Source organism: Neomonachus schauinslandi, chromosome 11 (assembly GCF_002201575.2).
Source record: "Neomonachus schauinslandi chromosome 11, ASM220157v2, whole genome shotgun sequence".
Lineage (NCBI taxonomy): Eukaryota > Metazoa > Chordata > Mammalia > Carnivora > Phocidae > Neomonachus > Neomonachus schauinslandi.
In genome coordinates, this window is record NC_058413.1 from 93,694,131 (window position 1) to 93,710,768 (window position 16,638).

Genomic DNA, 16,638 nt, shown 5'->3' on the forward strand with positions numbered 1-16,638 from the left:
CAGCAAGGGCAGCACATAGTTTTGCTGGGCCCGGACGAGTTCAGGGAGTTGACTGCTTCTAAGGTTGCTTTCTGGCTGGAGGGACGTGGGAACCTGGCGCGGACTCCACACATGGCTGGCTACATATGGCCAGCCCGGAGTCAGGAGTCACCCCCTACCCTGTTCTCAGAGCACAAAATGGTAAATGAGCTTCTGGATTCCCAGTGGGAAAATATTTGCAAGAGAAGCCTTCACACTGGTTTCTGGCTTCCCTGCTTCCGGTCTTCCTCCCATCCAGTGCCTTCTGCCCACTGCTTACTTTTCCAAAGACAAGAATCTGATCATATTATTTCAGTGGTTCTCAACGGCTCTTCTGAGTAAAGTCCAAAGGCACTTGCTGCTCCGGGCACCCTCACTAGCCCGTCTTCACCTTGCCCCATGGCTTCCATATTCATATTATTGATGAGCCACACCAGCTTCCTAACCATGCCACACACACTCTGACCTCTGGGCTTTCATATCTGCTGTTCTCCTGCCGACAGCTATGTTCCCTCCACCTCTGCTTGCTTCACCTCTAACCACCCTTCAGGGCTCTCCATAAATACCTCCCCAAGTTTGATTTGTGTGCTCTTCCTGTATGCATATGCGCTTCCCCATTATAGCACTCACTGGTTCTACCGTAACTGCCCCTCTACTCTTCAGACTCCCCTACGGAGTAAACTCCATGTCCACCTGATCACCTGGTATCCCCAGGCCGAGCACAGAGCCTAGAACAAGGAGTCCTCAACAAATACTTGCCGAGTGAATGTATGAACATATTACTCACTGTCAGAGAGCAAAGCACCTCCTTAGAAGATAATGTCGAAGCTATCAAAAATTAAAACTTTGCAGTAAATTACTCATTTTAAGTAGTTATTTGTCTTTAAACCCTGCTGAACAGAACCATGCTTTAGTAGTGACCTTTAGAAAGCATACAGTCCAAAGATGACGTTTCCATGTGCACAGATCAACGCCCCCACGTTTTAAGCCAAACAAGGCATCATCAAGCAGTTGGAACCATCTCTCTGGAGCCTGGAGGGCAGCCAATATCTGCTGATTGGACGGCATACAAAATGAAACCTGTTTCCCATCTCTGAAAAGGCTGAATTTACAGATCAAGGGATGTCACCTGGTCACCAGCTTTATCACGGTGGTAAAGCCACAATGAGAGCCCAGACTGCCCGACTCGGCTCAGTGTCAGCCAGGTGATGCTTACCGGTAAACCCTTTGTAACGAGTAGTTCCCTTACCGGTCGGGGCTTGGGTTCTCAATAACAACCTATATCTAGGTGTCTTCTCTGTTCTCCAAGCCCCATCAGCTCCCACGAGCATCACCGATCACGAGGGGCCACCGGCCGGCACCCCAGGCTGCAGGCCCCCCCGCCCAGGCGGAGCTGGCTGGCCAGCCTTCCGAGTACGGCCCGTGCGCCCCCTCCCGAAAGCCCGGCCGAACCGGGAAGACTCACGGCAGTTTCTCTCGTCGCTCATGTCACCGCAGTCATTGTCAAAATCGCACCACCAGATGCTGTTGATACAGTTCCCGTTGCTGCAGCGATACTGGTTACGGAGACAGGTGTTCTCTGGACGGCGGGCCGGGCAAGGAAACGAGACACACATTATCCTTATGGCGGGACCGCAAGACTCTCGCTTTTCACTGAGTTTCCATTTCTCTTCCCCAAACAGCACGCCTTACGCGGTAAAGAGGAACAGGGGTGCCAAGCTCACCTGCACGTGGGAGCATACAATAGAGGCTTCTTCCTTTCCTCTTAGTTACAATTTAAGGACAAGAGACCAGCTGGATAGGTGTCGGGGGTGGTTATAAGGGTGAAAAAGGACAGCAATGGTGCCAGTCGCGTCCAATGGGTAGATACCAAACATTGACATTATAAAACACCAGTTATATGAGGAACTGCTTACGGGGCTCTGTCTACACAGTACGAAAACATACGTGTCCCACATATTTGTGGCTATATGTATTTTGTATATACAATCATATATATCCATATATCTTCCATTTTTCAGCCAAGTAGATGACAAAGGATACATAATACTCTGACGCACAGAAAAAACAAAAAGAAACAAAACATTGTTTAGTAAACCCAGACCAGAACACGTGAAGGCTGGACTCGTGTTTGGGTCTCCAAAGGCATTCTAAAGGAAAATATTAAAAAGCCTTTCTCTAACTTAAGTGTTAACTCTGTTTCTTTCTAAATAGCTTTAAGATGATGTCCGGAGCCTGAAAGAGAATGTCCTGCGTCCAAGAAGGGAAGGGTCATCCTTTCTCCGTGTGTATTTCTTATGGAAAAGGGACCACAGGGCTCCTTTGTTGTGCCCCCCTGCCCAGGACTAAGAGGCTTCTGTGAGGAGGGAGGTTGTGATTCCAAAGCCAATATAACCTCGAGAATAAAAAAAAAAAAAAAAAAGGCAGGGATTTGGGCGCTTCCTGGAAGGGCCCCCCCTTTCCAGAGGTTCACCTCACCGACAGTAACGTGAGGCGGAGAATAAGAACACAAATCAGACAGGAAAGAAAGATTTAAGACAGGTTTTTAGAGGAAAAAAATTAGAATCTATGTATTCAAAGGAAGGGTGGATGTGGCTGCTAGGGCCACTTGGTCACAGCATGAAGGGAAGCCTCAACGTCTGCAACATCGTTCTGAACGTTCCGGAGGTTTCGGGGCTGGCGGGGGCGGAGGGGGGAGGGGGGAACTGCTGGGTGAGCCTCGGTGAGCTCGTGGAGTCCTGCCAGCCCCTCCTCCAAGTCACAACGTACAAGAAGCAGGACAAGGGACGGGTGAGGAGAGGAAGACGGAGGAGGAGACAAAAAGGGGACGTCGAGGAAGGCCTCTGACACGTGTCATGTCACTGTGTCATCTGACACAAAACCAAAACCACAGCTATCATGTTTAAATAAACCGCGCAGGGCTGTTCCCGATGAGGACTGAGGAGCCCAGGCCTTAGAACCCAGACCGGGACGTCTCTAAGTATCTCGTGGATTTCATTTTTACCGAGGGCATTTTCGATGACGCAAACACACGGGGGATAGAGAGCGCTGGGAGAGGGGAGGGAAGAAGGGAAGGAGGCCGGCGGGACGCACCTTCTTTGACGCAGCTGTTGTTCTCCCGCTGGTAGCCCTGAGGGCACTCACACATCAGGTCCCCGGACGGGAGGATGCTGCTGGCCACACCCTCTGGACACCGGCAGCTTTTACTGTTGTTGGCCCTGGGCAGGCAGAGCAGGCTGCACGGCCTGGACACGCAGGCATTGCTTCCTGGGGAGAAGATAGACGGCGGCCGCAGCCGGGTTAATCGGTGCCAGGGAGACCCCGAACGGGGGGCTAAAATCCAAGACAACCCCCTCATTTTACAGACCCGATGGCGCAAAGCCATGATGGGGCCCCGGACAAACATCCACGTCTCTGCTTCTCAACTCCTCCGTGCCCGAGTGCAGCTACCGAGCTGAACGAAGACCCAAGCACAGGGCCCTCATTAGCCTCAGTACTATGTGTCATGCAATAACCCACACAAGGACTAGTAAATGTGGACCTGTCCCTACTGCCAATCTTGTCTCTGGTTCGGCTTTCCAAAGACAGTGCCAGATAAAAGTCCGTAAAATCCTTCACTGCAGTCTGGACAGAGAACCTTTGTGGATGAACAGTGATGGAAAAGGTATTTTCCTATCCCCCACATCTTTCCGGGAAGGAGGGGAGAGGACGCATAAATCATTTTGTAACAACTGGAAACACATATAACTATCGAGCAACATAAAAGCCACATAAATTATGAAATGTATACTTGTTCTTTTGGCTGTGACTGTTCATCATCAAAATTGGGGAAAATAAACATAAATGCTTTGATAAAACTCAACTGATGATGCTTCTTCAGTTGTGCCATCTCAGGAACAGAGAAAACACCCCCTCCCCCGCCCCCTCTCCCTGAATCACATCCAAGCAATCTGTCTCCATCCAGCCAAGATTTTAGCTATGTCATGCCTACACTGAGCTGCAGGTTGGAAAACAGGGTTTATTAATGACCATCAGTATTGATATGGGTCATGATACACTCAGTAGCTTTGGAATGTTGGCACTTCATCAGTGTTTAACTGGCATACACATAAAATAAAAATTGCAGGGGCGCCTGGGTGGCTCATTGGTTAAGCGTCCGACTCTTGATTTTGGCCCAGGTGGTGACCTCAGGGGGGTGAGATCGAGCCCTGCGTCAGGCTCCATGCTCAGCACAGAGTCTGCTTGGGATTCTCTCTCTCCCTCTGCCCCTCTTCGAGCTCGCACACGTGCACACTCACACGCGCTCTCTCTCTCTCTTTAAAATAAATAAATGAAATCTTTAAAAAAAGAAAAAGAAAAATTGTAATGATACAACAACAGTGTTCTTCCGATGCTAAAGACCAGAGAGTATGAAGCATTACCAAACAGATAAAGTACACACACCCACAGAGGAGAATCCATACAATGAAACGTTCTACAAATAATCCAATCCGCTCTAAAGGTAGAGTTACCATAGCAGAATAACCTGCTGACGAGAGCAGAAATGCCAGAAATCAATTCACTCTGACCTGTTCCATGGGCAGAGGCTGTTCCTTTTTCAGAAGTTACACGCCCTAGGCTCCAGGGAGGAACACAGAGCTGCCGCTAATGGAAAACAACTCCAAAGGGATCTGGAACATGTTCTCTGTATTCAAAGGACAACATATCATTTAATGTTCCAAGAAACTGAACAATAACAGAATCTCCGAAAAATACTCAGGGACAGGATGATAATTTCATGTGGAGCTAGGTCTGTAAAATACCACGACTAACGTGTTCACATGGGGAGCAAATGCTCCTGCCCAAAAAACCAAGAGCCACAAGTACGGAACCCAAAATGGGGTGTGGTATTTCAGGAGGCTGGTCTAGACAGAGATGTATACAGTCTGAGAGGCTGTATCCAGGGCCAAACCCCAAACCAAGAAGACCGAGTCACAGACCCCAGGAGGTAGGCATGGCAGGAGCTTATGGGGTGCTACAAAGCCACAGAGAACCTGGGCGAGCATGGAAGGAGTATTCAGCAGAATTCCACCAGAACACGGCCACAGACTCTTTCTATAGGATGCTGCAGTCTCATGTGGACAAGGCAGGTAGATGTGAAGAGTGGACAAGTGACAGTCATCACCTCCAAAGACGTCCCCTTTGAAGATAAAAGAGCTGCATGATGTCTTCATGGGGCAGATTCGGAACACATTCAGATTTCCTCTTTGGAAAACTCCTCCAGAACTTGTCTAGGAGCCAGAAATGCTATTATCTTGCTTAATTATCTCTACGCTTGACAATTATCAAAATCAAATCCACCCCATTGAGTAAGTATTTGCCCTCACTGTAGGTATTTAAAAGCCCTGGCTTACTGCAGACTCTGAAGGACAATTCCCAGAGCTCCAAAATATTTTCATCCATTGCAACACCAACTTGATATATCAACAACCTTGCAAAGTAAGCTCTTTAAAGAAAAAGCACTCTTTATGAAGAACAGATCCCAGTGACACTACATAAAAATCCACCAGACATAAAGATTAAGAAAGGCATCTGTTGATAACCAAATAACCCAAATGGACCAATGTTCCAAGTGAACAAAATTTTTATCACAAACAAGAATCAATCAAAATCTAGTACTTCTATATTGTTGTCATATACCAGGACACCGCTATTCCAACAACAGATGATAAAGGGAGCAGAGTTTAATGGTTTTATCAAAGTCAAGCTCAAAAGTCCATTAGGCCATGGTTCAAATTCTTACCACTTACTAAATATGTGATGTAGAAACATGAACCTGACTTTCATGTCCTCATCTAGAAAATGGAAATATTAACACATGGGTTTTGGGAAGATTAACGGAGGTTATTCAAGCCCACAAAACACATGAGTGTGTAATCCCTTAATATATGTAGGTGATCATGTGTATTATTATCTTACGCATGGCTAATAGGCAGTCCTGTATGTGTTCAGAGCAGACAACAAAAATAATAAAGATTGACTGGCACCAGGGGTGGCCCATAGGCAAAATGAATTTGCAAAACAGTGTCCAAAAAAGCAAGCAGGTTAGAGCAAACAAGTTCAAGGCTGAGAGGCACCCACTGCATGCAGGCAGCGCTGGCAGCCAGATGCCATTTCAAAAGCTTTCAGTGAACCCAGACTAGCCCATCTGAGAGATCTCAGCTTTGCTTCTCTGGCCCTGTGCCTGTGGGTGAGAGCTCGGCCGCAAGTATCCTGCTCACACAAGGGAGAAAAAGGGAATCCAAAAGGCCAACGGAGGAAGGGGGGAAGGAGCAAGGAGGGGGCAGCGACCGGCCATGAGGTTGCACGGTCCCGGGTCTGCGTTCTACCCACCGGCACACGTCTCCTCCAGCCAGACCCCAGGTGGACTCCCAGAATTACTTCGGATGGTTTAAGTGAAGGTGACTCTTTCAGGCATGAAGAAGACAACAAAGGCACATGCTGTGACCACAGACCATCCTCCCTCCCACTCCCCAGGACCCAGCTGTGACTGTGCATCAGCTGGAATGGGGCAAGCGACCAGCCGAGACCGGGGAGCGGGGAGCCCAAGGATCACGGGTTCACCAGAACATGGTGTTTCAGGAATGGTCGTGTGCTCAGCAAGCACATGCTTACAAGCACCTGTCAAAAGGAAGACCTGCTTTCCGGACTGAGCACTAACTCAGAGAAATGCTGATGATTCACTCAGCTTGCTAGCGACGTCCATCAGCAGGGGCTCGGGGTCCTCCATCAAACAAAGGCCCTGAGTTTCAGCCTTGGGACCCCAGAAGCAGGAGTCCTTCATCTCTCCCTATTTTAAAATAGGCACCTCCTCTGGGAAGAATGTGACTCCTTGATTTAGCAGCAGAACTGGAACAAAGGCCCAGCTCCTACACTAGCAAGGGACCTTTGAGAAACCTAATTCGCCCCTGAGATGCCATTCCCTGATCTAGGAACCATGGATCATGATACCAGCCCCACCCACATCCCAGGTCCGGTGCAGTCCTAACAATAATACAGACTTACATTTCTAAAGTTCTTGACCGTTTCGCAAGGGTATTCTCAATGCTATCTTCCCTGGTCCCCCCGCAAATCACAATGATATCTATAACCATCTTTTTCCCCTTTGTCAATCTTCTCTTAGCAAAGCCAAAACCCACAAAACAATGTCAACATTGTGCTGCCAAACAGGAAACCTAGCAGTTTGTCAATAAAGGCGAGTCAGCAGAGCCAGGATGCTATTTAATCCTGCTGAGATATACAGGGTGCTTCTTAAAGGGACTATTCTTCCCGGAGCATCCTGCTCTCTCTGTCCTGTAGAGCCCACAGTGTGGGTAGCACACAGAGGGAGAGGGCAGAAAGTAAGGAAGGAGGCTTTCTGCGGCACAGTCTCGGTCTCCAGGACCAGCAAGCAGGTCACAAGCCTTGGAGCAGCTCTTGAAGCCTCACCCAACAATCTTTAAGACAGCTACTGTCCACACCCACTGGCAACTGGCCCCTTTTCATGACCTCTTCCAACAAAGACTGAGCCCTACCGGGTGCTAGGCAGTGGCCAGACTGTTGTCTCGGGGGGCGGCAGGGAGGGGCGCAGACATGATCTCCTTCTTCGTGGGGTTTAAGCGTTTCAGGCGGGGACACGTGAATTAATGCGTCATATAACGACGCCTCGCATGACAAGGGCGCAGGTGCTCAATGAGCCACAGGTCATCTGGGCAAGCAGAGGATGAGACAGGACTCCCATCGGCAGGCAGCAACTGGCGGCACACCCAGCACAGCACTGCTCCCTGTGAGGTTGCCAGATGGGGAGTAAGCACACGCGGGGCTTCTCCAGCTGCAGCAGAAGCTACGCCACCCATCAGTCAGGGGCCAAAGGCGGGAGGAGGGTGTAATTACCCACCAAGCATCCCACTCTAGGCAGGCGAAAACACGCTGTCTTCCAGCTGTTTGTGTACCGTTAGAAAAGCAATTAAGAGGTCATTAGGCAGAAATTAAATAATGGGCATGTTGTCGCGACAATAAAGATGCAGGCTGTCAGCTCCTGCCCGGGCAGAGATTGCCCACGCCCAGCCCCTTCCTGGAGATCACAGCGTGGGAGAGATGAAGCCGGCGACGCAGCCTTCCTTACCAGTTGTCCTGCCCTTGTAGAAAATCTTCATGTCCATCAGCCCCGTGAGCTGACTCGCGAGAACCGCCACCTGGGAGCCACTGTATTTGGAAGCTCGGAAGATGCTGAGCTGCGACCAGTCATCCCAGTAGATCTCATTCTAGAAAGAAAACCTTTGCTCGTCAGTCCAGCTCCTGGGTCTCCAATCTTGGGCCCTCAATAAGAACAAGGGTTCACTCATACAAAGGACACCTAACATTCCGTGGTGAGGGATCAGCCCAACCAAGATTTCCACTGAAATGCAAGGCAGTGGATTTGTCCAGACCTCACCCAAGAGTCACCCTGAAGGAACTGGCTGGCAGACACTACCTGAGAAGCATTCAAGTTTGACCACAGCCCAACCCTTCAGTTCGAAATCTGCTTCCCAGTGGCAGGAAAGACCAACCATTCTGTTCTCTAGAGTCAAAGCAGCAGTGGCTGGCCACACGGGTGGGACGGAGCCCATGTGAACCCATCAGGACACGAGGTGAGCAGGAGACGAGGACACCGAGCCCAAACTACCGGCACTCGAGGGCAAAAAGGGATTTTTCTATGAAAAAACCTTTAACCTTCTGAACTGGGAACAGTGAGCAGCCCCAGACGCCTGGCAACTCTGTCTGACATCCGTCCAGATGCGCTAAAGAAAACAGTCTCAAATCCAGAAGTGAGCTGATTCTTCTAGAAGTTAGTCAGACAAGCATCTCTGCAAAAACCCAAGGTAGCAGCTCTTCACCTCAGTACACTCTTCACCTGCTCTAACAGACTGCCCAAAGCTGGGAGCAAAGGAAGTCCCACCTTAAAGACGGCAATGGCGTAGGGGTGGGGGAGGTTGTCCAGGATGATCGAGCGCTGCTGGCCATCAAAAGTGATCCGCTCAATGCAGTCCAGGTAGGCATCTGTCCAGTAGACCCACTGGTCATCCACAGAGATGCCATTGGGCCACTTCACATCCTCTGACACAAGACAATGGACGGCAGAGCCATCCATATTGCTCCGATAAATTCCCGGCTTCAGGTCTCCCCAGTCGGTCCAGAACATCACCCTGGTCAAACCGGGAAAGAACACACATCACATCCGACCTAGGGAATCGGGAGTGAGATACTATCCCCAAGAGGTAAGAAGCCTCTCTAGAACTGGAAGGCCAGTTAGTTTGGCCGTATTATTATCATAAGCCGTTAATTATAATACTTAACACCCTGAATTTCTTGCCCCAGAAATTCCTTTGCTGGAATTTATCTACAGATATAATCAAGTTATGTGCCGACAATGTACAAAGACATTCATCACAGCATTGTTCATACTAGCAAAAAAATTAGTATGTGTTATGTGTGTATACACACACACATATACTTTTAGGTGAATATATGTGTATACACGCCAACAGGTTAATCTACAGAGAAAGTGATAGATGATGGTACATACAGTAGAATATTTTGATGCCTAAAAATCTACATGTTTTCATGTGTGCTCACGTGAAAAGATCATCTTCAACCCATGTTAAAGGTTTTGAAAACACGCAGAACAGTAAATATCTACAATTCTATTTCATGCATGAGTGTGTGTGTGTCCGTGTGTCTTAAGGCTATGTGCTTGCACGTGGATAAAAAAGAATTCTGAATGATACACAAGAAACTACTAACCACGATTACCTCTAGGAAGTATGAAGGAGAAGGGTTAAAAGTGAAAAAGGAAACAAATATTTTTCATTTCGTAAACTTCTGTTCTCTTAATATTTTTAATGAAGTACATATATATTTTTCCTTTTAAACAATAGATCTAATTCTCAATCATAAATACTAGAAGGATAGAAAGCCTAATGCAGAATTTTCCTTTAGCTATGTTTCTTAAGAAATTAATTTAAAGAACACCTTTGCATTTCCCATATAGCATATAAATTGCTAGTAAGAAAACCTGTGGGGGTTGGGCAGGGAAGAGATGGAAGGGATCATATGTTTGCATCATGCACCAAACTTGAGATAAAGAATCCTTACAATATCTAACCAGGCCTGACTACGCTGTATCTACGGAGAGACTTTTAATAATACCTTTCGTTGCAGAAACACCCCACAGATGTGAGACATCTGGATGTGGAGACTCTGATGCTTGCTAACAAAAGGGGAATGGAGTTACCTGACAAGATGATTGAGCTCTGGTTTCAAGACTCAAAGTCAACAGATTATTTCAACCGCAATCATCAGAAACAAGTTTGTGTCCGGCAGTTGGCACTTCCACGAGCAGACAGATGTCTGTTGGCAGCATCCGCCACATGCTGATTTCCTCTGGGGCCACACTTACCCGTCTTGGGGCAGGAGGACCAGAGCCCTGGGCCGGTCGAGCACAGAGGAGTTGACAATCGTGAGTCGGAAGTCACCATCTGGATTAGCCACCTGACAAGAAATAGGAGGGGGCGGGGCCTGAGGGGAGGCCAAGATGGATCTGAGCTCCTTGAAAGCCCACATCACAGTTTCCTGCTGGGCTGCCGCCCACAGACACGCATCTCTGTGGGTGCCTGATTCTCCTGCAGACTCATCTGGGAAGCCTGCCCTGACTTCGGTCAGAAGGAGCTGTTCCCTCCTCAGGCTCATGGGACAATCCTTACGTGGTCTGACAGAGGGGCCAGTGCTGTGGCCCGTGCCCCGGTTCTGGGGGCATGAAGACAGATCTGCACAAAGTACTCAGGACGTATTATTTATTTATCCCACCTACGTTGCTCCACGCTCCAAAGCCACCAATGGCTCCACACGGTCCACACAGCAAATATTCAACATCCCAGGCCTTACAATTAAGAATCTCCACAGACTTGGGCACCTGGGTGGCTCAGTTGGTTAAGCGACTGCCTTCGGCTCAGGTCATGATCCTGGAGTCCCGGGATCGAGTCCCGCATCGGGCTCCCTGCTCAGCAGGGGGTCTGCTTCTCCCTCTGACCCTCCCCCCTCTTGTGCTCTCTCTCTCTCTCCTTCTCTCTCTCTCAAACAAACAAATAAATAAAATCTTTAAAAAAAAAAAATCTCCACAGACTTTTAATTCTCTCTCCTCCATATTCTCTCTCGTCCACTTCAGCCCCGACAACTTCAGGGAGGCTGGCCTTCTCATGGTTCTCGAAACCTGACATACTCCAAGTTGTCTGTCTGCTCTCACCGTGTCCCGTCCCGGGCCTGTCTTCTGCTCCATAATCAAATCGCGTCTCTCCTTCAGAACTCCCCTCCAGGCCCAGCTCCTCAGCTAACTCCTCTGACCTGCCTTCCTCAACGAGCATCTACAGTTCTTGCCAGTGACTCATCTTACCATTTCGCACAAACAGTACCTGCGCGGTGTGGACACTTATGCTTTACGGCATCCCTCCAGCACCTGGCAAAGTGCTGACCACACACAGTTAAAGAAGGGACAGGCACGGTAATAACAAGACCACCGATGCCCCACTCAGTGCGTGTGAGGCACTGTGCGTCTTCTCACTCGTTTCCCCCAGCCACACTCTGAGGTGGACACTACCCCCTCCTCAGGGCTCGGCTCGGGCGCCACATCCTCAAGGCCTTCCTGCCCCCTCCGCAGTCACACGATCACACTGCCCCATTGGACAGGCCCTCTAGGACTCATCGCTGACAGAGCTGATAGACGTATGTCTTCAGTGGTTTGTTTCCTCCACTCACATCTCATCTCTCTCAGAACAGGAACTTGTGTGTCTCACCTACTGCTGTATCCTCACGGCCTCAAAGCATACCTGGCAGGCACCATGCAAGAAAGAGCACGCGTCCGACGACGGGGTGGATCAATTCTGTCTCACAGACACTGGAAACTGAAGCTTCAGGGGATAAGAAACTCGCCCGAGTCACTTAAGCTACCAGAATGAAGACTGAACCCAGGTCTGGCGCTCGACTTTGGGACTTTCGTCTTGGTGACTTCTCCCGACGGTGACTCCTTGCCGCTACTGAGCTTTCCACGTGACCCACACGCCGTGTCCCCCCGTAGTTGGTACAAAGTGGGGTGGAGACAATGAGCCAGGGCCTCAGCCTTGACTTCTGGGAGGTGAGTGTGCCTATGAGACCATGACTTTGGTGTTGGAGGGGCCCTTTCTTACCCTCATGTGGCCTTAGGTCGCTAAGGTGCAGATAAGTAAAGTGGGCAAATAAGAGCACTGTTAACAGGGTTGTCATGAGAACTGAATCCAATAATTCGAGCAAAGTGCTTCCAACTGGGCTTGGCACAGAATAAGTGCTCGTTGTCATCAATAATCATAATCATGATCATGATATTGTCTTAATTACTCTAATCAACTCCAATAATACTAGAGCACTGACAATACAGCACTATACTAATGCTATGGTATTATATAATTATCATTATTGTTACCACCACACGCCTCAGCTAGCCAAAATAGAACCGTTCGCGGCATCTTAATGAAATCTCTGACGGGTTCAGGCATCCTGTTCTCATGTGGGACCTTCAGGACAATGAGCATGAATTCTGAAACTATCCCCCTTTTCTTCCTTTCCCGGAGGCTCCGCTGGTCCATTCTCTGGAATTCTCAAAGAATTTCCAGAGAAGTCGGACACACTGGCTCCGCCCCCTGTGTCAAACCTGGCTCGAAGCCCAGGTGCTCCCCCTGCATGCTTAATTAAGGACAGCATGGGATACACATACCTCTATCTTTTTAAAGCCAGAGTCCACCCAGTAAAGTAACTGGCTGAGGGGTTCAAAAGCCAAGGCTTCTACGGTCTCCAGGCCAGAATTGATGATCACCTCTTGCCCTGTACTCCCATTCAAACAGAGGCGCTGAAGAGAGGGTGGGAAAAAAGGCTGTGAGTACGCGAATGACCTCGTGCCAGCTCAAGTCCCGTGGATGGCAACCCTTTACTCCACGGGCTTTGACCGGCAAGGGATGAGATGTCTTCTATCAGTAAACGTTCCACATGGGCGAAGCCGGTTTTTAACAAAGCTTTTCTAAAATGTATTAACGGCTTCCTGTTTCAAGGAGACTCTAGAGCTACACAGAACTTAATCATTGATATTACTCGGCATCATCCTTATGAACGCTGGTAACTGAACAACGCTGTATCCCAATAATGAGGTCAGAGATTACTGAGAAGCATGAGTCTGTTTGCTTTTGAAATAAATGAAACCAGACTGCTGTTATTTTTAAGTTCTTGAGTCGGCTTTTCTAGGCTCTCCTCCCTTGGGAAGCTCCTGGCCGTCAGGTGCTGTCCCTGGGACAAGCTACACTGAGCGGTCGCTGGTGTCCCCTAGCCCCAGCCCCTCGAAAACCCAGGCACTGTAACATTTCTGCTGGGTTGGAAGTCCAGATAAAACTTCTTGGAATTGCTTTTCTAAAAAGGATTAAATAGGCAATGAATAAAGATCAAATAGCTCTCCTTTAAAATACATGAGCTTGAGTCTATGGCTATCTATCTGGCCCGTGTGGGGATCTTTATAGTTCACTTGCTGGTTCTTGGCTGTGTTCCGAATAGCTGAAGTGGGTAATTACGTGAACTGCGGGTACGTCAAGTGTCCCTGTATCATGGCTCGGGAAGAAGGTCACCTCAGAGGCAGCTGGTGTGATAGTAACTCATCATCCTATACTCTTAGTCCTCAAATCTTCCCAGCAGGAAAAGGGAAGTCTCACTTACAAGTAAGATGGCAGAGTTGGGGCTCCCTTAGTCCCTCCTATGAGGACAGAGGTGGGCAGGGCAAGAAAATACCAAAACAGAAGAATGCAAGGTTTCATCCATCAACCCTGAGAGGAGTTACGACTTAAAATGTCTAATACCCATTTCCCTAGGCCGTCCTGAAGGAAGCTTATCAGGATTGGGCAGTCACAAGGCATGGCCCCCACGAGCGGACCGAGGGTTGACGTACCTGGATGGTGTCCAAGGCCAGGTCAGACCAATACAAGCAGTTGTGCTCATAGTCAAAGTCCAGGGCCACTGCGGCCCGTAGCCCCGTGAGGGGCAACTGCTCGGTGGCTCCCGAGGCCAGGTCATAGCGGTGGATGGACTTCCGCATGGCATACAGGATGAATTCGTTCTCCTCTGCACAGACACAGACAAACAACAGAGCAGGTGGACGAGGGGGATGCTGAGGAGTCCTAGCATGTCTGACCTTTTTTCTGCTCACACATAAACCTCATGGCGCAGATCAAGTGGAAGAGCAACGGAATCAAGACTGAGAAGGTGTGAAAAGTGGAATCCCATTTCTGCCTTGAGGGGCAAGTTACTTCAACTCCTATAAATCTGTTTTCTCGTCTGCAAACTGTCTTACTTGTTGTAATTGTTTTGTTTTTTTTTAAATTTAGAGGCCCCACTCATGCTCCAACATCCACGCTTCTGAGCTCGGCCCAGAAGTCTTTAGAGTCACACATGACAAAATAATTACCCCACTCGGCATGCTCTCCCTCGTCACATGACTGCATCACATGGCACCATAATCATGTTGAGGAGAGACCCTGAGTCACTGAAGACTTGTAGCTAATCTGTTTGCTCACCCATCCAATATTATTCACAATGACATACAGCAATTACATCAACCTATTATAGTTTTAACACAGTAACAGTACATTTGTCCCTGAACACTTACAAAATGTTTCCCAACAAAATCATCGCAAAGGTCCTATTTCTTCTTGACAAACCCTGTACAATGTCCATACTACATACTAGGCACTGTTCACTGGTATAATGACTGCATCGTGGAAGGACCACTGTGAACTCAATTTTACAAATGAGAAAACGGACAGCAGAGAGGTTAACGCACTCGAGGTCACATGACTAGTAAGTGGCAGGACCAAGGCTTGAACTCGGGCAGCCTGGATCCAGAATCTGTGTTTTACCCCCTACACAATGCTGCCTCTTGGGATAGAGAGGCTAATGCTGTCCTTTTTTTAAGACACAGAAATAGAGGCCCTGAGTGCTTAAGAAGACTGACTGACTCACGTCAGACAACGAGTAACTAGAAGAGCTGGTGCTCCCTCTCTTCTGCTTAGGGAACAGCATGGAAAACATGCAGATCCTTCTACAGTGATGCACAACACACCTGCATTCATGTCTAACGCGACCACTTTGACGGCAGGCTGCATGTGGGACCTGATCCCCTCTATTGCACGCCCACACAGTGACCGTTTCTCTCTCTCGCCCCATTCCCCTCATTCAGTGAGTTCACACGCACCAGCTACCTGCTTTACAAGGGCTTCCACACAGATAATGCACCCCAAAAATAAATCAACCTACAGGTTTTGTTTTGTTTACGATTTTATTTATTTATTTCACAGAGACACAGCGAGAGAGGGAACACAAGCAAGGGGAGCGGGAGAGGGAGAAGCAGGCTTCCTGCCGAGCCGGGAGCCCGATGTGGGGCTCGATCCCAGGACCCCGGGATCATGACCCGAGCCGAAGGCAGATGCTTTACGACTGAGCTACCCAGGCACCCCTCGACCTACAGTTTTTAATAAAGGTAAGTTTGCCTTCTCTTCCTTTGGTCTCACTGCACTTCAAAAGTATCTAAGCCACCACCACATGGTAACCGATCTCTTCCTCTGGTTTTCAAGAAAAGCTTCCCACCGCACTTCCCAGTGAAGGGGATCGTTAAGATGAAACCTGCCGAGTCTGTAAATGACCCAGAAACCAAGGACTCTCATCGAAGCTGCCACGGAGAGCCATGGAGGTTACACTCACAGCAGCAAGCCTCCCACCCACATCTCTAACGTCCGTAAACCCCATTCTGTGGCTTCGGTTTTTCTTCTAACCAACTAATGCCTTTACAGCAGAGCCTGGGTCCAGAAAGACTTGCCTTAGGATTAGGTAGAGAGGAATGTTCTGCATTTCCATGTTCAAAACTTAACTTAGGAAAGGAACAGAATTCTTGGCCAATCCCAGCCATACCTGAGCACCACCTGGACTCTGTGTTATTATAGTAATCATAAAGGAAGGAGGATGACTTCATTTTTAAAAATACTTCCAAGAAGCCCGGACGACCTCCTCTTTGCAAAGATGCTATAGTTCCCGTCAGCTCTAGGAAAGCTTCCTTTCCTTTCGTGGTATACCCTTGGCTTCTGTGCCACATATTTTTTTTTTTTTACATTTAGGAGGTGGCCTACATGACAAATGTGATTTTTCCACTTTGTTCCCTGTTCTATTTTTCTCCTCTCAGAAAAGAAAATAGCACCTGGGTGGCTCAGGCGTTAGCGTCTGCCTTCGGCTCAGGTCATGATCCCAGAGTCCTGGGATCGAGCCCCGCATCGGGCTCCCTGCTCCGCGGGAAGCCTGCTTCTTCCTCTCCCACTCCCCCTGCTTGTGTTCCCTCTCTCGCTGTGTCTCTCTCTGTCAAATAAATAAATAAAATCTTAAAAAAAAAAAAAAGAAAATAGCTTTCCTACCGGTTTAGATGGCTTTGAACAGTTTTGTCCCTCATTGAATTATCTCCAGAAATGTTTATTACAAAAGCATGTCTTAAGAGCAATCACTCAAACCCTACTC

General features: G+C 48.5%; 1 protein-coding gene across 1 annotated transcript in view; it reads right to left on the bottom strand.

The window, feature by feature from the left end:
- The window catches only part of SORL1 (sortilin related receptor 1), a 148,640-nt gene that overhangs the window by 49,406 nt on the left and 82,596 nt on the right, over nucleotides 1-16,638 (bottom strand). The window contains exons 17-23 of the mRNA XM_021696254.1: nucleotides 14,030-14,202; nucleotides 12,818-12,949; nucleotides 10,475-10,566; nucleotides 8,975-9,221; nucleotides 8,162-8,300; nucleotides 3,112-3,285; nucleotides 1,484-1,597 (exon numbers count right to left, since the gene is read on the bottom strand). Of these exons, the coding sequence (XP_021551929.1) occupies nucleotides 1,484-1,597; nucleotides 3,112-3,285; nucleotides 8,162-8,300; nucleotides 8,975-9,221; nucleotides 10,475-10,566; nucleotides 12,818-12,949; nucleotides 14,030-14,202 (1,071 nt within the window). The remainder of the gene's footprint in view (nucleotides 1-1,483; nucleotides 1,598-3,111; nucleotides 3,286-8,161; nucleotides 8,301-8,974; nucleotides 9,222-10,474; nucleotides 10,567-12,817; nucleotides 12,950-14,029; nucleotides 14,203-16,638) is intronic.